The 21,795-nt window shown below is 41.3% G+C and overlaps 1 protein-coding gene and 1 pseudogene across 1 annotated transcript; both read right to left on the bottom strand.

The window, feature by feature from the left end:
- Positions 1–10,719: 10,719 nt before the first annotated feature.
- LOC147632593 (uncharacterized) lies at positions 10,720–11,923 on the bottom strand (annotated as a pseudogene).
- A 6,189-nt stretch (positions 11,924–18,112) lies between these two features.
- On the bottom strand, positions 18,113–20,780 carry LOC147632592 (uncharacterized). Its single transcript, XM_086807022.1, has 8 exons — positions 20,640–20,780; positions 20,483–20,526; positions 19,616–20,005; positions 19,351–19,535; positions 19,133–19,268; positions 18,755–18,890; positions 18,512–18,709; positions 18,113–18,385 (listed from the first exon to the last, which is right to left on the bottom strand). Exons 1-8 carry the CDS (start codon positions 20,778–20,780, stop codon positions 18,113–18,115), a joined length of 1,503 nt encoding a protein of 500 aa, XP_086663148.1.
- Positions 20,781–21,795: the final 1,015 nt, after the last annotated feature.

The following is a 21,795-nucleotide window of genomic DNA, read 5'->3' as shown; positions in this document are numbered from 1 at the left end:
AACATAAAAATTAAATTTTCCATGATTATAATGAGAATCATTCAATTAGTCTAGGATGATTAATCCTAGAATATGGTAGGAAGTCCTCTTTTCATATTATGAATGAAAATGGTTTATGTGTTACGTTTTCAAAAATTTTACCATAGCTTCGCTGCTATTACTAATAAATCTCAATAATTTGAAAGCATAAAGTTTAGTTATATCCCTATGATTAGAATAACCACTAATTGGATCAATATCCAATTACGGACTTGATTCTTAATTTTTTCCATAAATTAAATAGCATAAAAGCATTGAAAAGTCACTTATTTGGCCTCTAATTTGACAAGCATAGAAATTACTTTTAGATTAGAGAATTGCTTCATGAGAAGCTTCATTTGAATATAGAATAGGTCATAGGAATGACCATCCTTTAGGGGAGGGAGAGAAATGCTTAAAAAAAACATTATAATTTAAGCATAAATGAAAATTTTTGTGTTTTATCACTACAATTCATTAAAAAACTTCAATTGTATTAAAAAGTCATTCAATTGAATGCTTCTCAAGCTTGAGAGACATTTGGAGATTTTAAAAAAAGACCATAAACCACACTTTACCTCCTAGATTTCTTGATTCTTTAATCAAAGTAGAGGCCCCCAACCAATCAATTGGTTTGGTATATTGATGAAGTCTCCAAGGAAGATTGAAGAGAGAGAGAAGCTCCAATCTCTTCAATTTGTAGAGGATTTTTAGAGGATAATAGAAAATAAGCTTATCTTAAAGTAATACCGGTATAGTTTAGTTCACAGATGTGAATACAAAAGAATGAGGGTCTATTTATAGGTGAGGGAGGCCACTAACTGAGTCCAATTGACTTCTAGAATTTTCCAGCTTCAGTTTGGCTGAGTTTGGACAAGATTTGGACCAGTTTGGCTCCCTTTTTTATTTGGTTAAATCTAGGAGAGAGGAGACATAAAAATATCCTATTATTTTTGAGTTTAAAACTCATCCACACATGTGAAACAGGTGCCTCCTTGAAGGGTCCCCTTCTCCTTACCAATGTGTCAAAAATGAATGATTACTCTAAAATATCTCATTAATACTTCATAATTTTTAACTAATAAATCTAGTACTTAGTCAACTCTTCATCTTATGTGGGCATTTACTCATTTTTGGGTATTTTCTTTTATTCTTTGGATTTATGTTATCCCAACACTTGGATTAATCTTATTGGTCCATAGGAACCTTAATCCAAAATTTTCAAAAAACCTTGACCCTTAAGCTAAGGTCTTCTAAATCATTTTTAATTAATTTCAATTGCACCTTGGAAAATCTATTTTGATTTTGTGATTGATAGAAACATTTTTTTTTATATTTGAAGAATTTATTTATCCAAAAGTATCCCAATATTGATTTACCATTCTCTAGAAATTTTTATCTCACTAGGCCAAACAAGGAAAATTAATATTTTCTTGTATTCAGAAACATAGAATGATTACAAGGGATTAAAATAATATTTTCTTGTTATTCAGACGGCTGAGAAGGAATCTTACAGTATCTGTGAGATGGTGCATGTGTGTGTGTGTGTGTGTGTGTGTGTGTGTGTGTGAGAGAGAGAGAGAGAGAGAGAGAGAGAGAGAGAGAGAGATCTTTAGTCTCTCTCTCTCTCTCTCTCTCTCTCTCTCTCTCTCTCTCTCTCTCTCTCTCGATCTTTCTTTTTCTTTCTCTCTCTCTCCACTAACACTAGAAACTAGATTTGAATAAAAAAATGGTAGTTTCTATTTTTGGCTAAACGTTAAACCTCAACCGTACGATCGGCATATCACCTCACACATGTACGGTCTCGAAAGATGTGCCCAACGAATCAATTTTTGAGGTTCAATTGGATGATACCATGTGTCGAACAGTACTCACACACGTGTAAATCCAAGGTCTATTTTGCTAAACTAAACTCATGTTTGCTGTGAGTTGATTGCTTCATCTATTCTAGTAAGCTTATTGGTACATTTAAATCCAAAAACTCCCACATGCACACTCATAGCCATTTGGCACATATTCTTAAGTGGACAAGTTAGCACCAAGGGGGGATGTTGGAAAGGGGTGCCTACTTGTAAGATTACCTCAAATTAGATAGACTGGAGGCCTTTAGCACCTTAAGATTCTAGGGTTTAGATAGCTAGATCAATTTGTGGAACCTTGTAGTTAAGTGCACTCGTGTAGTGACAGTACTCGGATGGGTGACCTCCTGGGAAGTTTTCCCCTCATTACATTTTAACACCTATGCATTTAGCATGCATAGGTGTTTTCATTCTCCTTTCTCTCCCTTATATCTCTCCAAATGGCTATCATAGCCATTTCAAGTGCATTGGTGCTTTGATTCTCCTTACTTTCCCTTGTATGACTCCAAATGGCTATCATAGCGATTTCAAGCGCATTGGTGCTTTGATTCTCTTTGCTCCCTCTTCTATGGCTCCAAATGGCTATCATAGCCATTTGGCACATATTAGTGCTTTGATTTTCCTTGCTCTCCCTTGTATAGATTTAAATGGATATTTGATGTAATCGCATAGCTGATTGCCACATAATTTTGGCTTGATTGTTTTTGCTCTGTCTTTTATAGCTCAAACTAGTTTTATGAATGAAAACTAACCCATTTGTCGGTATTTATAACTAAAATTAGCAAATTTCAACATTTTTCTTAAGTGGACAAGTTGGCACCAAGAGGGGATGTTGGAAACGGGTGCCTACTTGTAAGATTACCTCAAATTAAATAGACTGGAGGCCTTTAACACTTTAAGATTCTAGGGTTTGGATGGCTAGATCAATTTGTGGAACCTTGTAGTTAAGTGCACTCGTTTGGTAATAGTACTCGGATGGGTGTTTTTCCCCATTACATTTTAACATCATAGCCATTTAGCGTGCATATGTGTTTTCATTCTCCTTTCTCTCCCTTATATCGCTCCAAACGGCTATCATAGCCATTTCAAGCGCATTGGTGCTTTGATTCTCCTTACTCTTCCTTGTATGGCTTCAAATGGCTATCATAGCCATTTCAAGCACATTGGTGCTTTGATTCTCCTTGCTCTCCCTTGTATGGTTCCAAATGGCTATCATAGCCATTTGGCGCATATTAGTGCCTTGATTTTCCCTGCTCTCCCTTGTATAGATTTTACTGGCTATTTGATGTAATCACATAGCTGATTGCAACATAATTTTGGCTTGATTGTTTTTGCTCTCTCTTTTATAGCTCAAACTAGCTTTGTGAATGAAAACTAACGCATTTGTCGTTATTTATAACTAAAATTAGCAAATTTCAGCATTTTTCTAAAGTGGACAAGTTGGCACCAAGAGGGGATGCTGGAAACGAGTGCCTACTTGTAGGATTACCTCAAATTAGATAGACTGGAGGCCTTTAACACTTTAAGATTCTAGGGTTTGGATGGCTAGCTCAATTTGTGGAACCTTGTAGTTAATTGCAATCATTTGGTGACAGTACTCGAATGGGTGACCTCCCGAGAAGTTTTTGACCCATTACATTTTGCCCCCATTACATTTTAACATCATAGCAATTTAGCGTGCATATGTGTTTTCATTCTCCTTTCTCTCCCTTATATCGCTCCAAATGGCTATCATAGCCATTTCAAGTGCATTGGTGCTTTGATTCTCCTTGCTCTCCCTTGTATGGCTCCAAATGGCTATCATAGCCATTTCAAGCACATTGGTGCTTTGATTCTCCTTGCTCTCCCTTGTATGGCTCCAAATAACACCATATTGGAGAATATGGAAATTTTCCACAAGTTTGGGACACGTGGTCAAAAGTTTGGATTAACCATAACTTGAACACCACTAATCCAAAATGAGCGCTTTATAGCTCTTTAGATTCTATTTTTCAAGCGCTTTCCAATGATAGGTCATATGATAGGGTTTTGAGAAACTTACAAACGTGTTATCCATGTCCCCTTTTTTAAGTATTCAAAAATGGGAATTGGGAAATTCCCAAATTCACTAATATGGTGTTAAATGGCTATCATAGCCATTTGGCACATATTAGTGCTTTGATTTTTCTTTCTCTCCCTTGTATAGATTTAAATGGCCATTTGATGTAATCACATAGCTGATTGCGACATAATTTTGGTTTGATTGTTTTTGCTCTCTATTTTATAGCTCAAAATGGCTATCTAATATATTGATGTGTTGGGAAACAACTTTTTTCAAGCATTGGTGTATTGTAGCTATGTTTTGAAAAAAGGAACAGAAAGCGAAGAAGAAGACACGACGATGAGAAGAGCAAGACAAGAAGAAGAAGATCAAGGAATGAAGAGAACATTCAAAGTTCTCCCTCTCTGATTGCCCACAAACTCCCATGTAACTTCAATGTGTTGCATATAGGGTTTGTTCTACTTTTATTTCAAAGCACCAAATTATAAGAGTTTCTCTTTACTGTACAGCCTTAGAATGGCCCCAAGACCATTCTTTTATCTTGTTCTTGTTGGGGACTATTAAAATAATAGTGTGGCACATGGGGGCTCCTAATTTCATAGTATATATCATATATTTCTTAACAATTTTGCACAGTCTTTTAATATTTTTTCACACAGAAAGCACACAAAAATAAAAAACACGACCAACCTGGGAATGGGATTTTTTCCCACTTTATCTAATATGGTGTTTATATATATATAAGAATTTAAAAGAAAAGAAAAAAGAGAAAAAGAGAGCTTATATTTACATAAACTTTAAAGTCTTTTATTTCAAAAAAAAGCTTTCTATTAAAATCTTCTACTCTTTTCATTGTTTGATATATATATATATATATATATATATATATATATATATATATATATATATATAGATGTATGTATGTATGTATGTCTATATATATAACAAGAGTTTTAAAATCTTAAAATTTTATATTAGGATCTCTTAAAAACTAAATTCAAAGGATTTCAAATGTTTTTATCTCCTATATTTTATCTAACTTAAATCTCCCATGATTATATTATTATAATTAATGTTAATTCTTTCACAAAATTTCAAAGTTACTCCAAGGCCTTCCTTCTCAAGGCTTAGAAGAGACCCTAAATTCTTTGTTCCAATCTAATTATTTTTGTGATGCAGAGATTACAATATTTTCAGGATTTCTACAACAATGTGCGAAACTTCAAGAGTTTTCATCTTTTTATTGTTGTGATATTTGAACACCACTTTTATTGTTTTATTCTCAACTCATCACACCTTGAGGTAAATTTTCTTATCTATGAATATTAATTGCATCAGTCATATCTACATTTGTTTATCTAACACTTTATCATGTAGATGTGCTTCCCCAACATCATATGAGTACATATTCAACCCATTCATTAATTGCATTATGCGTTTAAAATTGACACTAATTAATTACATTATGCGTTTAAAATTGACACTAATTAATTTAAGATATATGAATCCTGGAACTTCTTTTAAATTGTTTGGCACCATGTATGTAGCATGTGCAATAATATTTCTCTTTCAGAATGATTCCATCACTCCCAAAGTAAGTTCCTCCATTTTCCATAATTAATGCATTACATATACTTGCAATACTTGTGACCTTTTAATCATGTATTCTGTAGCAAAGTTATTCGACACTAACAAGAAAGTTGCTACTATCTATAACTTACAAGAAAGTTGCTACTATCTTTAACTTTGTAAATAATTCTTCCAATATCTTTATGTAAGTTTTATCTTTCAAACAACGATTCAAATACCATCCAAGTAAGTTACTCCTTTCCATCATGCTTAAATATTTATGCATAGAATCTCAAACCATATTACTATAAGTTTTATTTCTTATAAGGTCATAATTTAGTATAACTCTATTTAGGTTTGGAAGAATAATTATATTTCAATGTAGACCATCATTAAAATCGAATATATAAAAGATACGTGTAAATTAATCTTTCATCATTTAGACTTGTTCACTTAATCAAGATTGTTAGAATTGTACTAGTCATTCACGTTTATATTTGCGCTTAGACTTTTGATGTATTGAAAAATCCCTTTTATCTACTCTTCATAATCTCACACCCTCTCTAGCACCTTTTCAACTCAAGGTTAGTATTTCCTATCCATAATCAATTTATATGTTATAATGTTAAGTTTCTTGTGGATTTTTTTTAACAACTCACGTACCTTTGAGTATAAAAATTCTTTTGACAAATAATTTCAATGACACCAACGATGGAGGTTATATATATTCACTTCCTTTTATACAACTTTTTCATAAATATAAATCTATAATATTTTTCCAATCTAGAACCTAATTAATAAACCATAGATTTGACATTAAGATTATTTCAAGTTCAATAACTTAAATAAAATTTCTAGATAAAGAAAATTTATTTCAGAATTTAAGTTTCAAAGGGAATTGGCCACTCCGCCTCAAACTTCTATTCTGAAGGAAGTGATGTATGGAATTAATCTGGTAGCATGGGACATCAAATTGGTTTCATATACTTACTCCAGACACATTTATATTTTCTTTTACCATCCTATGTGTGTATGTGCAACGCACCTATGTGGTATGGGACACTTAAACTCATCTTACATACATTCATTTGATTGGTTCATTGCATATGCATTATGTGTAGATCTAGTCTTCCACACCAATCATGAAGCCATCCTCTCATGTGTTTATGCAACTGTATATCGGGGATGCCCATATATGGCATGCTTTTGGGCCTCCACTATTTGTTTCAATTGGTTCGTATGGAGGGGTGACTCCCGGGTTACTTATGCCTGGCAAACATGTGTGTGGCTATTATTTGAATACTTATGGGTTGTCTATATCTCAAGACGACATTGGGATTAATTGATATGTTCAATTAATTATTTAACTAATGTGAACAGTGTCTAAGTATAGTCAACGTGAAGTGCGAGGGTACCGATTGAGGTGTCGTATGGATAGTGGATTGATTGATGGTGTGAAGATGATGATCATTTTGTGTGAATCATGTATTAGACTTTTTGTGCATATTATTTTTTATTTGATGTGATCAGTGTGACGATCACCAATTTAGGTACCGCACGAGTTTTTCTTGTTGGTATTCCGTGTCCATAAGAACCTCTGAGCCATGCCTTTGTGCCTCTGAGCCATGTAAAGACCTCTGAGTTCACCTTGCAGGTTATGACATCAATACTTACGAGTATAATCTTGTTCTCTCAACATTTTGCTTACACAACTGAGGACAGTTGCATCCTCAAACGGGAGGACTATTACAGGTATATATTTTATCATAATTTTTTTATGAATTAATAATCGTAAAAAAATATGCTTAATTTAATTTGTGTAGGATTCAGCTTAATGGAATGTGCGAATGTGCACAAGATTATTATATATGCAAATGTGCACAAAATTATTTTATGTAACAAAGCCCATTAGCAATTATACTTGGGTAAAGGTTTTTATATGTACAAACCTTAGGAGACTTCATATGTAACAAAGCCCATTAGCAATTATATTTGGGTAAAGGTTTTTATATGTACAAACCTTAGGAGACTTTATATGGTTAAAAAAATGTAAAGCAATACCCAAAAAGTGGGAAAAACAAACCCGTTTTGTACACACATCCATTACTATCTCCTTGGGCTATTTTTATAAATAAAAATTCTCTAAATACTCATGTCATTGGGGAAGTGGAGCTACACGGCATGGGGGGGAGATTGCACCCAATCTTATCTTAATGGTGATTTTATTCTATTTCTCTTGCCTTGTGTTATGCTATGTTATTTAGCTTCAATTTAATTGAAGTCTTTGTTTCAAATTTTGATGTATTTTATGAGTTTTTAATTATTTCTTCAAGAAGTACAAAAGGGTCCCGTGAACAGAAACATGGCTATATCCCCATATTTCTTGTAATTTTTTGAGATGTCTTTGGGCACTCTTTTCAAACTTTGGTGGTTTTTGGTCGAGTCTCTCCTTTCCCCCATGGCTTAGATGGGACAGCTTCATCTTGTACCCCCCCTCTTTCTAACCCTTGGGGTTGGACTCTCCTATCAAATAAAGCACATGTTTCCTTATGCCTTTTTGACCCACCTTTGGCTTCTTGCCTTTAGCTTCTGTGGAGATGGAGGGTGAGGCTGGGGCTTTTGTAGAGGTGGGGGGGATCCCAACTTTTTGGGAGTGGACTTGCATTGGTGGTGCTGAGTGCTTTCCCTTCCTCTGTTTTATCATGCTTCTTTTGTTGTTACTACCATTTCCTTCTTTGCATCATCTTTTCCTTGTTTGGGACCCTTGTGCCTTACCTTTCTTTATCCTTCTATCATTGTTGGGGCTCTTGGATCTTGAACTTATTCCATCCTCTTGAACTTTGGCCTTCTTTGCCTTTGGTTCACCTTCTTGAAAATTATTCCTCTTCTTGGGCAATTGGCTCTCCACCTTCTCTCCTTCCACCACGATCTTGGTCAAGAGGAATCAAGGAACCTACGGTGGGAATGGCTTTATTTCTATTCCTTTGGAGACTTGGGTGGCTCTTTCCGATTGTTTGAGTGGGGATTTGATGGAGTAGGGGACGAGATGGTTTCTGGAGCAGGGGATGAGGTGATTCCATCTGACCTCCTACTAAAGGGGACAAACATCTTTGCCACAAGCTTTGTGGCACAAAGATTTTTCTAATGGTTGGATTTTATCCATCCCTTTAAAGGCATCCCCTTGTGCCACTAAGGAGTGTCTCAACTTGAGTCTCCTATTATCATTATGGAGTATATGGCCAACTTTCGGTAGGGTCTTTCTCTCCATGATCTTTAACCATGATTTGTCCGTGATGCCTTTGTAACTCTACCACCCTCTCCTCCTTTATCTGAGTGTTCTCCACTACTTACATAGCTTGTAGATACACAAGGGTCACACCTCCATGCTCAATCTCCTAGTATCATTATGGAGTATATCTGGTAGGGGTTTTCTTTCTATGATCTTCAACCATGATTCATTCATGATGGTTTTGTAACTCTACCCCCCTCTCGTCCTTTAGCTTAGTGTTCTCCACTACTTGCATAACTTGTAGATACACAAAAGGTCACACCATGCTCAGTCTTCCTTATTATTATTTTTGTCCTAGCCATACACTAGAAATAAAACGAGAATGGCCAATTCAAACTTTTGAGCTATAAATTTTTGCCATGTTCCTTGATGCTAATGGTGCCAATAAAACCAAGTCAGCCACCTTACGTGTAGTTCGGAAGTAGTTAGTCCTTGATAGTGTGATTTCTCCGTTCCTTGGGTGTTCCATATAGAGAAAAGGGTCCCTATTCTTTGATGCTAGATATTCCATGCACAAAGACAATTTTCTTCATATGTAAACAAACAAAAAAGTACATTAGTGACCTTATATCATATCCCTATAAGGAGATTTATATCAAATAGCCATGATGATAAGCAAGTGACAACAATGTGGGTATTTTGTGAATCTATACGGGAGCATATAACCAATAAAAGCAAGCCATCCAAAGATGGGTAGTCTATGATTGAAAGTGTGGATGGAACTTGATAACTTCATCAAACTCTTGAGATAATCAAGATCTCAAGCAAACTACACGGATTATTACACAATGGCCATAAAAAATAAAGGCTATTGTGGATGCATGGGGAGCAAAGGACATGACTTATCATTTTGTAAGGGTAAGAATGCCTTACAATATATTTAAGGCTATTGTGGATGCATGGGGAGCAAAGGACATGACTTATTATTTGGTAAGGGTATGAATGCCTTACAATATATTTAATAAATATGATATAAGGTCACTCGAAGGTGCAAAAACAACAAAGAGTTTGATCAAGAACTACAATAGAATGATAGTACAGTAGCATTTTTACAAGCATTATTATATCTACAAGCCTTGGTAAATGTTGAGGTCATTTTACTGCTAAAGATGCCTGCACAGCAGTGAGAGCGCTGCTTTTAGCAGTGTTCATAACAATAAAATTTCACTGCTCACTTTTATAGGTGTTGTAACTCAGTAGTGAAAACAAACCTATAAAAAAAAGTTGGGGCAAACTGGGGATATAACTCCCCAGTCTGCCCCAGCTTTTAAAACGTTTTATATGTCCTCCATGAGAATCCATTCTAGAGAATAATTTTTTGCATTATTAAATGCATGCATGACCATTAGTCTAATAGAGTAAGCATGATCAAGATGAAGCCACATCATCACTAAATTTGGGGACTTCTTGAATATGCGAAATCGCCCATCATGCTATATATCATTGGAAAGCAACGTTTGATTGCTCTTTCAATTATCTCGTGAACGTCATGATAACACAGCCAATGGATGTTGCCTACACATTCTACTTGCACACACGATCACGAGGTGAACAATGATATTCTCTCCACCCAAAATATTATAATAAGATATGGTCTATAGCTTCCATATATATATATATACATATGGTTCATTATCCAAGTGTTACATCGTATCATTTTCGCGCATTGCTACATATATTAGTAAATAATACTAGTCATAATATGTATATATATATATATAAATATATATATGGTGTCGATCGTATTTTATTTTTATTAGAACTGGCGTGGGCGCTTGCTTCCGGCGGCGGCAGCATAAGTTGCCGCCACGCGGGAGGCGACTGCGGGAGCAGCTGCGAGGGATCTGGGAGGGTGTTTCTCCGAGAAGCGGTACTGTGATGAGCTTATGCCCAGTCCGAAGTCCGCGTACACATCAGTGGTCTCCCCCTCGAAGTCGCTCAGGTTCAGTGAGGCCGCTCAGGCAAGGGCCGACACGCCGAGCTCTGACACAAACAGGCCCGTGCAGTGGGGCAGGATGCGGTGCGTGAAGCAGCGCGGCGTTGCCAGAGTGATGGTGTGCTCGCTGGTGACCCGATTACCGTCCAGCTGGACGGCGAAGATGGCATCCGCACCGGTGCTGTGGGAGAGCAAGGAAGAGCCCAGCAGCCATATTCGTAAGGTTGGTTGGAGCTTGGCATCCTGCTTCTTCTTGGCGGCCTCATAATCCCAATCAAATGCCAGGTGGATGAGGCCGGCATTGGCGTGCTGAGATGGAACCATTTGATTTCGCCCGTTCCAGAGATGCGACCGAACGTCCCTGTCCCACCCGAGGCGCCACCCAGAAGCACAAACCACACATTGCCGTCTGGCCCGGAAATCAGCCCCACCGGCGTGCTGCCCTCGGACGCCGGGATCTCTTCTTCGACGGCCTGGCCGGTGGCCGAATCCAACCGCCAGATCTTGCTGCTCTGGTCCAGGCTGGCGTACACGTCGCCACTTGTGGGGTGGATGGCCACGAAGATGGGGCGGCCGCTGCACGGGTACACGGACACGTCGGACGTGTTGCGGTGGTTCACGCGCACCACGTGCCGGCTGTCCTTGCAGCTGGTCCACAGGTCGTCCCCATTCTCGAGGACGCAGTGGGGGCCCTCCACGGAGGCGGGGAGCTGTATGATTTGCACCACCGCGGGATCCTTGCCCGCGGCCAGCAGGCGCAGGCGGATGAGGGCGGCCTTGAACTGTAGCGTGGCCCAAACCTGGCCCGGGTGCTCCCGAGACGCGGCAAGCCCGTGCAATCCAGCCCAGAAGTCGCCCACCGTGAACCTGGTGCACGAGAGCGGGCGCCCCGTGGCCGGGTCCAGCTCCACCTTCACCAGACTGCTGTTGGTTTGCTGGCTCACTAACAGCAGGTGCTCGCCCACCACGGCCATCTCGTGTGTCTGCGTGGCGCCCGGCATGGGGTACTCCGTCACCACTTTGGGCACCTTTACCACCTCTACGGGGGGTGGGCAGTGCGGTGCTGGCCTAATCATCACCAGCTTCTCACCACCAAACGTCGAGTCGGCGACATGCATAGCAGTAGGCGCAGAGCCAGCTTCATGCCCGACGCCGCGTACGGATGAAGCATCGGCATCGGCATCGGCCGCAGCAGCAGTAGGACCAGCCATATACTTATATAAATAATAGAAACAGATTGATTAAGCAGCTAATATGCAGGACACAGCTAGTATGTGTTATGTATGCGTAGAAGCTGGTAGTTATAGTAGTGCTCTTAGGATTCAACAACCGGAGTGTGGAGGACTGCCGCTGTATGCTGTACGTTTTATATGCGCCGGTGGGCAGTTTCTCCTCGGCGAAAGCGATTCCATGCGCTCAAAGCGAATGCCGATCTATTCCATGCGTAATCAGGCCACGCGTGCCAAAAGACTCCAGTCTTTCCAGCAGAGCAAGATGCGATCGATGGATCATGCGTCTTTAATTGTGTGAGATAGACGAAACAATCAGTCCGATGCGCAGGCGTCGTCGGCGAGAGCGCCTGATTGAATGAAAAAGGCGGCACGTCCTAATTCATCGGTGGGGAACCACCCCTCTTCGAACATTCTTATAAGGCTTTTGATCTTCCGCAATTTGAAGCAACGCTTAATTCCTTCCACTCACCGCCGTAATTTGAGTGGTTGGTTTGCCAACTCTCTCTCTCTCTCGCTCTACGCAAGCCTTAATTACAAATGTTCGGATATCCATGTAGTTAGTAGATGCGTAAATATTATTATCTAGCCTACCTTCTTTGTTCTTTGTTTTTCAAGCTTCAGTACTCTTCTCTCCATGACCTAATTTGAAATTCTGTTTTGAAGTTTTGTCACGGTTGGTGGATGTGGAGGAGGCTAACCTTTTTCTAGAGAGAGAACATGTTTTATTCAATGATGACACTAGTGAGTCTAGTGGGTGTAGCCAAGCTTGTGAAGGGCAACGAAGCTTAGGGAGCCATAGCATGCGTGACGACAAACGCATGCGAAGGAGGAGAGGACTCGAGAAAACAAAAGTACACGGTGTAGTGCGTGGGGGGAGGGAGGTATCCAAAAAAATTTCCCAGTACTACGTAGCTATGGCCGTAGGTATAGCCGCGCCCATAGCTGCGTGTTGGGACAAAATTCCAGAGAGCTAATTTTGTATTTGGAATGGAGTGTCCATACACTTTTGTATTCTGGATGTTGACAACTAGGTGCCCACCATTTGGTCTCAAATCAAGATGGCTTGTGGTAGTAGTAAACTACAATCTCCCTCCTTGTAAGTTAATAAAGAGGAGTCATGTGATGTTAGCTCTTCTCTTGCCCAGCAAAGCACAAGGTCAAGAACATGGATGTGTACCTTCAACCTTTGATCGAGGAGCTTCAGACACCATGGCTTGGCATCCAAGTGTATGATGTCTCCCGGACGCTTACACAGTACCATCCACTAAACCTACTGTACCAGCCACTGTACCAACTGTACCAGCCATTGTACCTGCTGTACCGACTGAATGGAGACTTGTACTTGCTGTACCAGCTCTATTGCATGAAGACCCATGGTTTTTGGGGAAGAATCAATATCCACACGGAGGTATATGGATTATGTTGTTGGCTCGGCATTTCTACAGCCTATGTTCCGGCTTGGTTGCCTCGTGTTGGGCTGTGTTATGGCATTTGTATATGGATAATCCGGCATCTCCCGTGGGGAGAGTAAGGCCCTCAAAGCTTGTACATGATATTATTCTCCTTGGGTAATAAAATACTCCAAGGGAGGGGATCGGCCCATTCCGGCCTCTATGCCGTGTCACACGTGCAAGCTCCACTTTCAGCATTAGTGGATGTTTTGTCTAGCTTTTATGTTTCATGCAAAGTGATGATGATGGATATATGTTAAGGCTGTGGCCATATTTAAATGTTTTAATATGCATTGATGGTATCAACAAGTGTGTCAAAGGCCCTAGTCCCCCGGGCACCCGCCCCGAGTTTCATTACTATCAGAGCATAGGCTTTCTTGGAAGCGGAGGCTTCCTTCTATCAATAAGGAAGAGAAAAGATCTCAAGTGGGGACCACACTTACCATCATTGCTGTTAAGCATGGCCAGCCGCTTCATAGCTTATGAAGCAAGAGCATGAGCAATAGACAGCTTGTTGATCTAAGGATTTATGAATTCACAAAATTTTATCTTGGAAGTGTGGAGTTGGCTTTATGTGCACACGTTTAGCACTCTTTCCATATGGATATTGTGGATTATATTATCAAGCTTACAAGCAAGCTATATGGAGATATATCTCAAGATATCTTAAGGATATGGTGACGAGATATTTCTTTTGGCTTCATGACCAACCTGGCAAAGAAAAGCTAAGTATACTTTGAGTTTGCAAAGTTGGTGCTTTGGCTATTTACTATGAAGTGTTTTGATGGTTAGTGAACCCTTGTATAGCCATGCAAGGAGAAAGGTGGTGGTGTTTGCCGTGAGATGATTTCAGGGAAACATTGTTTATGGCTCCCTTTATTGGGATGGATTATATCTATGGAGATTTCTTTCTTGGACGAGATTTATATAGATATTGGGCTTCACAAGCAATTTCTATGGACGAATCTGTCCGAGTTTATATAGAAGAAATCTTTGGATATCTCATGGATATGATGCTTTTATGGATAAAGTCCACCTCTACTCCAAGGTGTGTGGTTAGCACGAGTATGTGGTAAGAGTAATGGTATACCAGGATTATGGTATACAGGTCTATGGAATCCTGGACTTCTTTTCTAGGGATTTGGATCGATCCTCAAGATTATGGATTATGTTTATGACTCCCTTTTACTGGGATGGATTATTCTTTTTGGCTCCCTTTATTTGGGATGCATTGGACTTATGAAACTCATGGTTCACATACCCTGTGTAGTGTTCTCTTGTCCTACGTGCTCTCTTGAAGATTGTTTCTACCATGTGTGGGTGGAACAATAGAGAGTAGATGGAAGGGAACATGGGCACTTCAGAGGGTAGTGTTGAGCACAACATGCCGTGTGTAGTGTTCTCTTTTCCTACGTGCTCTCTTGAAGATTGTTTCTACCATGTGTGAGTGGAGCAATAGAGAGCAGATGGAAGGGAACATGGGCACTTCAGAGGGTAGTGTTGAGCACAACATGCCATGTGTAGTGTTCTCTTGTCGTACATGCTCTCTTCAAGGTTGTTTCTACCATATCTGGGTGGAACAATAGAGAGCAGATGAAAGGGAACATGGGCACTTGAGAGAGTAGTGTGAGTTGGTGGCCGAAATGCCTACAAACTATTGGTGGCCGAAATGCTTATAAACTATGTGTCGCAGAACACCAGGTTATCTATGCTTGCGAGTGATTGTTTTATCTTGTTACTTGAGCCCACCTCTCATCCAAGGTGTGTGGTTAGAGTACCAACACGGAGTGCAAGTGGTAAAGTGGACATGATGCCTCGTTGGCACGGGACTTATGTCTATGCCAAGGGTCATGTGGACCGATGCCTTGTTGGCAGGAGACTTATTTCGTCTCGTCCATTTACTTGGGACATGGATTATGATATCTGGATTTATGGGACTGTTTTGTCTCGCCCATTTATTTGGGACATGGATTTATTTATTTATCTTTATGCCATATTAGAATCACTATCTCCCCATACAGAGGCCAAGAGGTTCATTGTTCATCTCACCATGCATGTGGATTCATGTTGGGATTGTGAGAGGGCAATTCAATGAACACTCCACCATACACGTGGATTTGTGTTGCGATTGTGGAGTGATTGTTTCATTGTTTCCACACCATGCTTGTTGATCAGAGTTGGGATTGTATGGGAGAACATGGGAACAGTTGGAATTGGGAGAAAGGATTGCCATAACTATGGAGAACCAGTTTTTCTGTCACCATGGTTTGCACATGTTTCTGTGCGAGGCACTAGTTTCTTGTGCATGGCACTTATTTAAGTGTCTTAGCACCTGGTTGGTGATTTTCATTGGCATATGATTATCTCATTGATATTGGTGATTGAGACACAATTGGCTGTTGTGCCTGTGTCTAGCATATCTTCCATGGAATTCTCGCCCATTTATTTTGGGACATGATTTTGATATTGGTATTATGGAGACTTATTTAGTCTCATCCATTTCTTTGGAACATGGATTCTTCAGTTATATTGGATTTTTGAGACTCTCGTCTCGCCCACTTGATGGGACATGATTATATCTTGAATATATGGCTTCAAGCTTAAAGTTGCGCACAACTTTTAAGAAGTTGGGAAGGATGTCACCAGCCTGGACATTTCCCAGTATAAAAGGAGTCTGGTGGACTCCAGGATGTCTAAATATTTGGAAAGTACAAGCTTTGGGAATGGGGGATTATCCTAGAATACAAAGGACCACACTCTTAAAATTTAGGAGAGTTGCTATTTTTGGCCCGACTCCAATGGAAATTCTGTTCCCGTCATTACATCTGGAATTGAGCAGATACCAAGAGTGGGCAAAGTGCCTATGATAGAATGTCTACCAGTTGGGATATTTTTAGAGATAAAGTTTATGGAAGGACCCATCTCTTAGATTGGGACATGTGGCAAGAAAGTGGACCAAAGTGAAACAAGTGGCCTGACACTTGTTAGAAAGTGGATCAAAGTAAGACAAGTGGCCTCACACTTGTCACTTCAGCTATTGTGTGACTCTCCACTTGTCATTGTAGCCTTCTCTTGCCATTTTAGCTCATGGGAGGCCCAAATCTATAAATTGGAGCCCCCTCTTCATTAATAGAGGCTCTCTTGCAGCACACTAGCCTCTACCACCGTTGAAGGCTGTCCTAATGATGGCTACTCTCTTTCTCTCTCTCTTGAAGGCTGCCCATGCAGAATACCAGCTGTTGGGGACTGTTTTGGAGGCTTCCATCGCGAAGAAATACTGAAGGCAAGGGTATTTAATCATTTATTATGATTTCTAGCCATTGTACTTGTTGTACCAACCTTGGTACCTGTTGTACCAACCATTGTACCGACTGTACCAATCCTTGTACTTGTACTTACTGTACCATCCATTATATCGAATGTACTTGCTATACCAACCACTGTACCTACTCTACTAGTCACTATACATATTGTACTAGCATTTATACTTGTTGTACCTACTGTACCAACCACTGTACCAGCCATTGTACCTGCTGTACCGACTGAATGGAGAGTTGTACTTGCTGTACCAGCTCTATTGCATGAAGACCCGTGGTTTTTGGGGAAGAATCAGTACCCACACATAGGTATATGAATTATGTTGTTGGCTCGGCATTTCTACAGTCTATGTTCCGGCTTGGTTGCCTCGTGTTGGGCTGTGTTATGGCATTTGTATATGGATAATCCGGCATCTCCCATGGGGAGAGTAAGGCCCTCAAAGCTTGTACATGATATTATTCTCCTTGGGTAATAAAATACTCCAAGGGGAGGGTCGGCCCATTCCGGCCTCTATGTGGTGTCACATGTGCAAGATCCATTTTCAGCATTTGTGGATGTTTTGTCCAACTTTTATGTTTTATGCAAAGTGATGATGGATGTGTTAAGGCTATGGCCATGTTTAAGTGTTTTAGTATGCATTGATGGTATCAACAAGTGTGTCAAAGACCCTAGTCCCCCGGGCACTCGCCGCGAGTTACAAGATGCACATGGCACTATTGAATGTAGTCGGGGCATTTGTAAGACCAAAAGGCATAACAAGATACTCATAAAGCCCAAATGTTGTCCTACAAGCAATTTCATGTACATCCACAAGCATCACGCACACTTGATGATACCCACTCTTGAGATCAATTCGACTAAAGCATGCCGATTCATCCAACTTGTCAAGGATGTCGTCTATGCGTGAATCGAAAACCGATTCTTGATTGTGAGCTTATTCAAAGCATAGTAACATGGAACGGGGAACAGGGGACAGGGACGGGGACAGAGAACGGCAAAAGACAAGGAACGGGGACGGCATATGGAATATGCAATTTATTGACTACAAAGCACACTAAATAAAATAACTTTATGTTTTTACAATTTGAACTTTCAAGGCATCACTTTAAATGTACAGGCGCTAATAAGTACACCGACAAAGTTCAAACCAATATATAAGCATGGAATGATGATCACTATCAAATAACAAAAGACTAGTGTCTACAATGCACATAAAATGCTGAGTCAAGACTCAAAAGTAAAAACAATGAAACATAGCTAAATGATAAATCATAGAGCCTGCAATGCTCAATCAAAGGCTGGAGCATGAGAAGCATTGGCGTCATGATCATGGCTGCCTACATGACCAGTCTGAAAGGTAGTGGCATCGTCCTCTCGGCTCTATTGTGTCTCCACCTGCTCATTTCCACTGAGTAAAGGGATCTGCCTTTGCAGTCGCGCCCTTGCAAAGCATTCGCAAGTTTGCGCTTACAAAGACAAGATCATTGGCCTTTTCTACACCAAGGCGGTTCCTCTTCTTTGATGCAATATGGCTGTAAGAACTCCAAAGCTGCTCCAAACAAGAGGAGCTTACAGCTTGGCTGAGAATGCGGATAGCCAAGTGTTGCAGCTCAGGCCTATCTGAACCATAGTCTTCCCACCACAAAGCATCCGAAACCTTCAACCTATCCTCCTATGCATCCGCACAACCAAAAGCACCACGAAAGGACCTGTATGCAGCAAGCTGGTCTCTGATTTTGCGCCTAATGCCTCCATCTGGCACTAGACGATCCAAGATGCGCCTCCAACCATCACTCACCTCTCTATCACTCTCCTGTCCATTACCCTGAAACTCAGGGTCCACCATATATTCAGCTGCATGCATAGGAGAGGCATAGGAGTTCCACCTCGTCACACATGAGGAACGAATCTCCTCGTATCTGTTCTCATCGAGCTCTAACTCTTGCAACTTCTCTATCATTCTATTCATTGCCTCATACACCTTCCCAATGCATGACTACATAGCATCTACAAGCCTTAACAAGTGGACAATAGGCCTCACCATAGCATCAATGTGTTTCACATCCTCCCAAAAGGAAGTGCTCTCTGCATGCTCCCTGCATAATATGCCTATGGCTTTCGAAGCCAATGTAGAAGTGGTGAACTCGTCGCTAATGAAGAGCTGCCTCAATGCACCACTGCACTCCCTCAACCGGACCAGCATCAAGAAGTTGAAGGCAAATCGGGTGTCTGAGTATTTGAGAAGTAAGAGCCTTGATTTCTTGGAGAACTCGTGGTGGAGGATTGGTGGTTCAAGACAAATGTGACCATTTGATTGGCCTCCTGAATGATTGGCTCAATCCATGACATCTTTCCAATATCCTTTAAAAGATTGTTCAAACAATGTGCCATACAATATGACACAATCGTGTGTGGATACATCCCCTCAATAATAGCTCCAGCTGCCCTATTTGCAGCCTCGCCATCTGCAACAAAACCCACCACACATTTCGAGCCCATGAGCTCAATGCCACTTGCACACTCTGCTGCAAGCACGTCTGCACTCTTCCCTGTCCCTGAGGCATCATGTGAAGCAATAAAGTATATCTCGCCACAGGAATATGCAACGAGACCATGGATGGACCGCTTTTGTGTCACTCCATCCATCTGCAATAAGTGACACTCCATTCTTTGCCCATAGCCGCTTTGTGTTCTCTGCAACTTGCTTGACAAGGCGCTTCTCCTTGTCGAGCAATGTGGTCCGCAAAGACTCCGATGATGGGGGGGTGTAGTTTGGACCATACTCCCCAATCCTCTTCACCATAGCCTTTAAGTACTCGGATCTGATTACAAAAAGAAACAAGTGAACTTTCAAGAATGAAACTTAGAAAAATCATGTCAAGAGGGAAGAGTCAAGGCTTACCTAGCACTATGGAAATCAATATGGTCATGGAAGAAGAAACGAGCCACAGCTGTATCAACCTCTTCCTTCTTCTTAGGATCCCAACTTCCCTCAAGTGTACTCTGTCGCCGTGCGGGTGTGGGCATCACAAAGGAACCTACACCATGTGGCCGTGGTGTAGATGTGGTAGATGCACCCCCTGACCCTGAAATAGACCCCTTAGGCGGTCTCACAAATGCTATAGGATCCACAGCCACACGTGCCGGCCTTGCAACCCTCAAAGCCTCATGCCCGGCAATGCGCTCAAGAAGCTCCCTTCTCTTCTCTGATGTGATTCCCGTGCAAAATCGAACCTCGTGCCCGAACTCATGCAGAAGGTGGGCTCTCACTTTGTCTAACCCACTCGTCTGCCTATAGGGGCAAAGCTTGCAAGACCACGGGCGTGAACCTCCTCCACTTCCAGGGCGGTTGGCAGAGAGAGAGAGAGAGAGAGAGAGAGAGAGAGAGAGAGAGTGGCCCGCGGGAGAGGGAGTGGGAGTGGGAGAAAGAAAGAAAGAAAGATATATTAAGCGTCTACTAAAGACCCGATGGGCCTATGAGACCATAGTGGTACAATAATGTCCATGGCATATCTCAGCAGTTGAGAGAGAGAGAGAGAGAGTGGGAGAGAGAGAGAGAGTGAGGGAGTGGGAGAGAGAGAGAGAGAGAGAGAGAGAGCGCTTGCTGCTTAAGCTCAAGAGTGGGGAGAGGGAGTGGGGCAGCTGGCCAAGAGTAAGAGAGTGGAGAGAGAGAGAGAGAGAGAGAGAGAGAGAGAGGAGAGCTCAAGCCTTATAGGCGGCTGAGGGCTCCAAGCCTCAAGTCTCATGCATGGTGCGGGTCATGGGTCACGGGTCACTGCAGGCCACAGTGCCAACGGGAGGAAACGGGCGCAGCTGCCAGCCACCAACGGGCAGAAGCAACAGACGGGCAGAAGCGACAGAAAAAACAGTGGAAAAAAGCAAAAAAAAACAACGAAAAAAAAGCATCCCGCCGTCCCGTTCCAGACCCGTCCCCGACAGAGCACCCCCGTTCCGCCGTTCCCTTGTGACTCAGGTGCCCGAGGCATCCCGCCCGTCCCCATACCGTGTCGAAGCGCCATGCCGTTTCGGGACGACGTTTCCGCGTCCTGGCCCTCCGTCCCCTCCATCCCCTGTTACCATGATTCAAAGCTCTATAATCCACACACATACCAAAACATCCATCCTTCTTTTGAACCAAGAGGATGGGTGAACAATATGGAGAAGAGCTTGGCTAAACCAAACCCTTCTCAAGAAGCTCATTTACCTACTTCATGATCTCTCTTTGGGATGCACTCACACGATAGACTGGCCTATTAGGTGGTGAGCTACCCGGCACAAGATCAATGCGATGATCTTCCGATCGTACAAGTGACAACTCATTTGGTAACTCATTAACAAAACAATCATTGTACTCTTGCAAGAATTTCATCCTATCATTACCAAGAGTGTTTACATTCACATTAGTTTCTTCAACATGATCAATACGCGTATGCCAAGGCTTTCTAAGCAATACATCACAACCATTCAAAGGCGCTACAAGAAAGTTTTCATGATGCACATAGCCTTACATGTGTATGCGCAACTTCCCAATAATTGGCATAACCTACACTTCTTTACCAACAAAGGCAACCCCCGCTTCAATTTGAGAACCCATGTCCCCCACTTCAATACCCAAAGCAGCTCCCATCTATGTAGATATGAAGTTCTCAGTTGCACAATCATCAAACATGAACAAAGCAAGCTGATCCTTAAGCTGTCCCCAAACTTTACATACAACCCTCTCTTTGCTATCACGTTAAGTATTGCCCTCCACATCCGGAACCATATGCACATTAGGCTTTGTGTCATGTGCAAGACATGCAGAGACATACCTCAAAGCTAGTCTTGAAGAGGCAACAAGATAAAGACAAAGCACAAACAAATGTTTGAGCAACATTTTGCTGATTTGGCAAGGGATATCTAATGGAGGACCTTGGGTTTGTTGTCGGCCAATTTATGAGAGTAGGACCAGTCGGCTGTAGCATATAAAGAGAATTATTGTCTTGGGCTTGGCCAGCAGTCGGCCAGTCCATGTGGTTATTCCCAAGCCTATAAAAGGCCTTGTTGCTCATCGTTTTAAGTATTCAGTCCTTGTTTGGCTGG

This window comes from Cibotium barometz, chromosome 13, assembly GCF_041138505.1.
Source record: "Cibotium barometz isolate CiBa-2024 chromosome 13, ASM4113850v1, whole genome shotgun sequence".
Lineage (NCBI taxonomy): Eukaryota > Viridiplantae > Streptophyta > Polypodiopsida > Cyatheales > Cibotiaceae > Cibotium > Cibotium barometz.
Note: the sequence above shows the minus strand (reverse complement) of the source record. Positions and strands in the feature narration are given on the sequence as shown.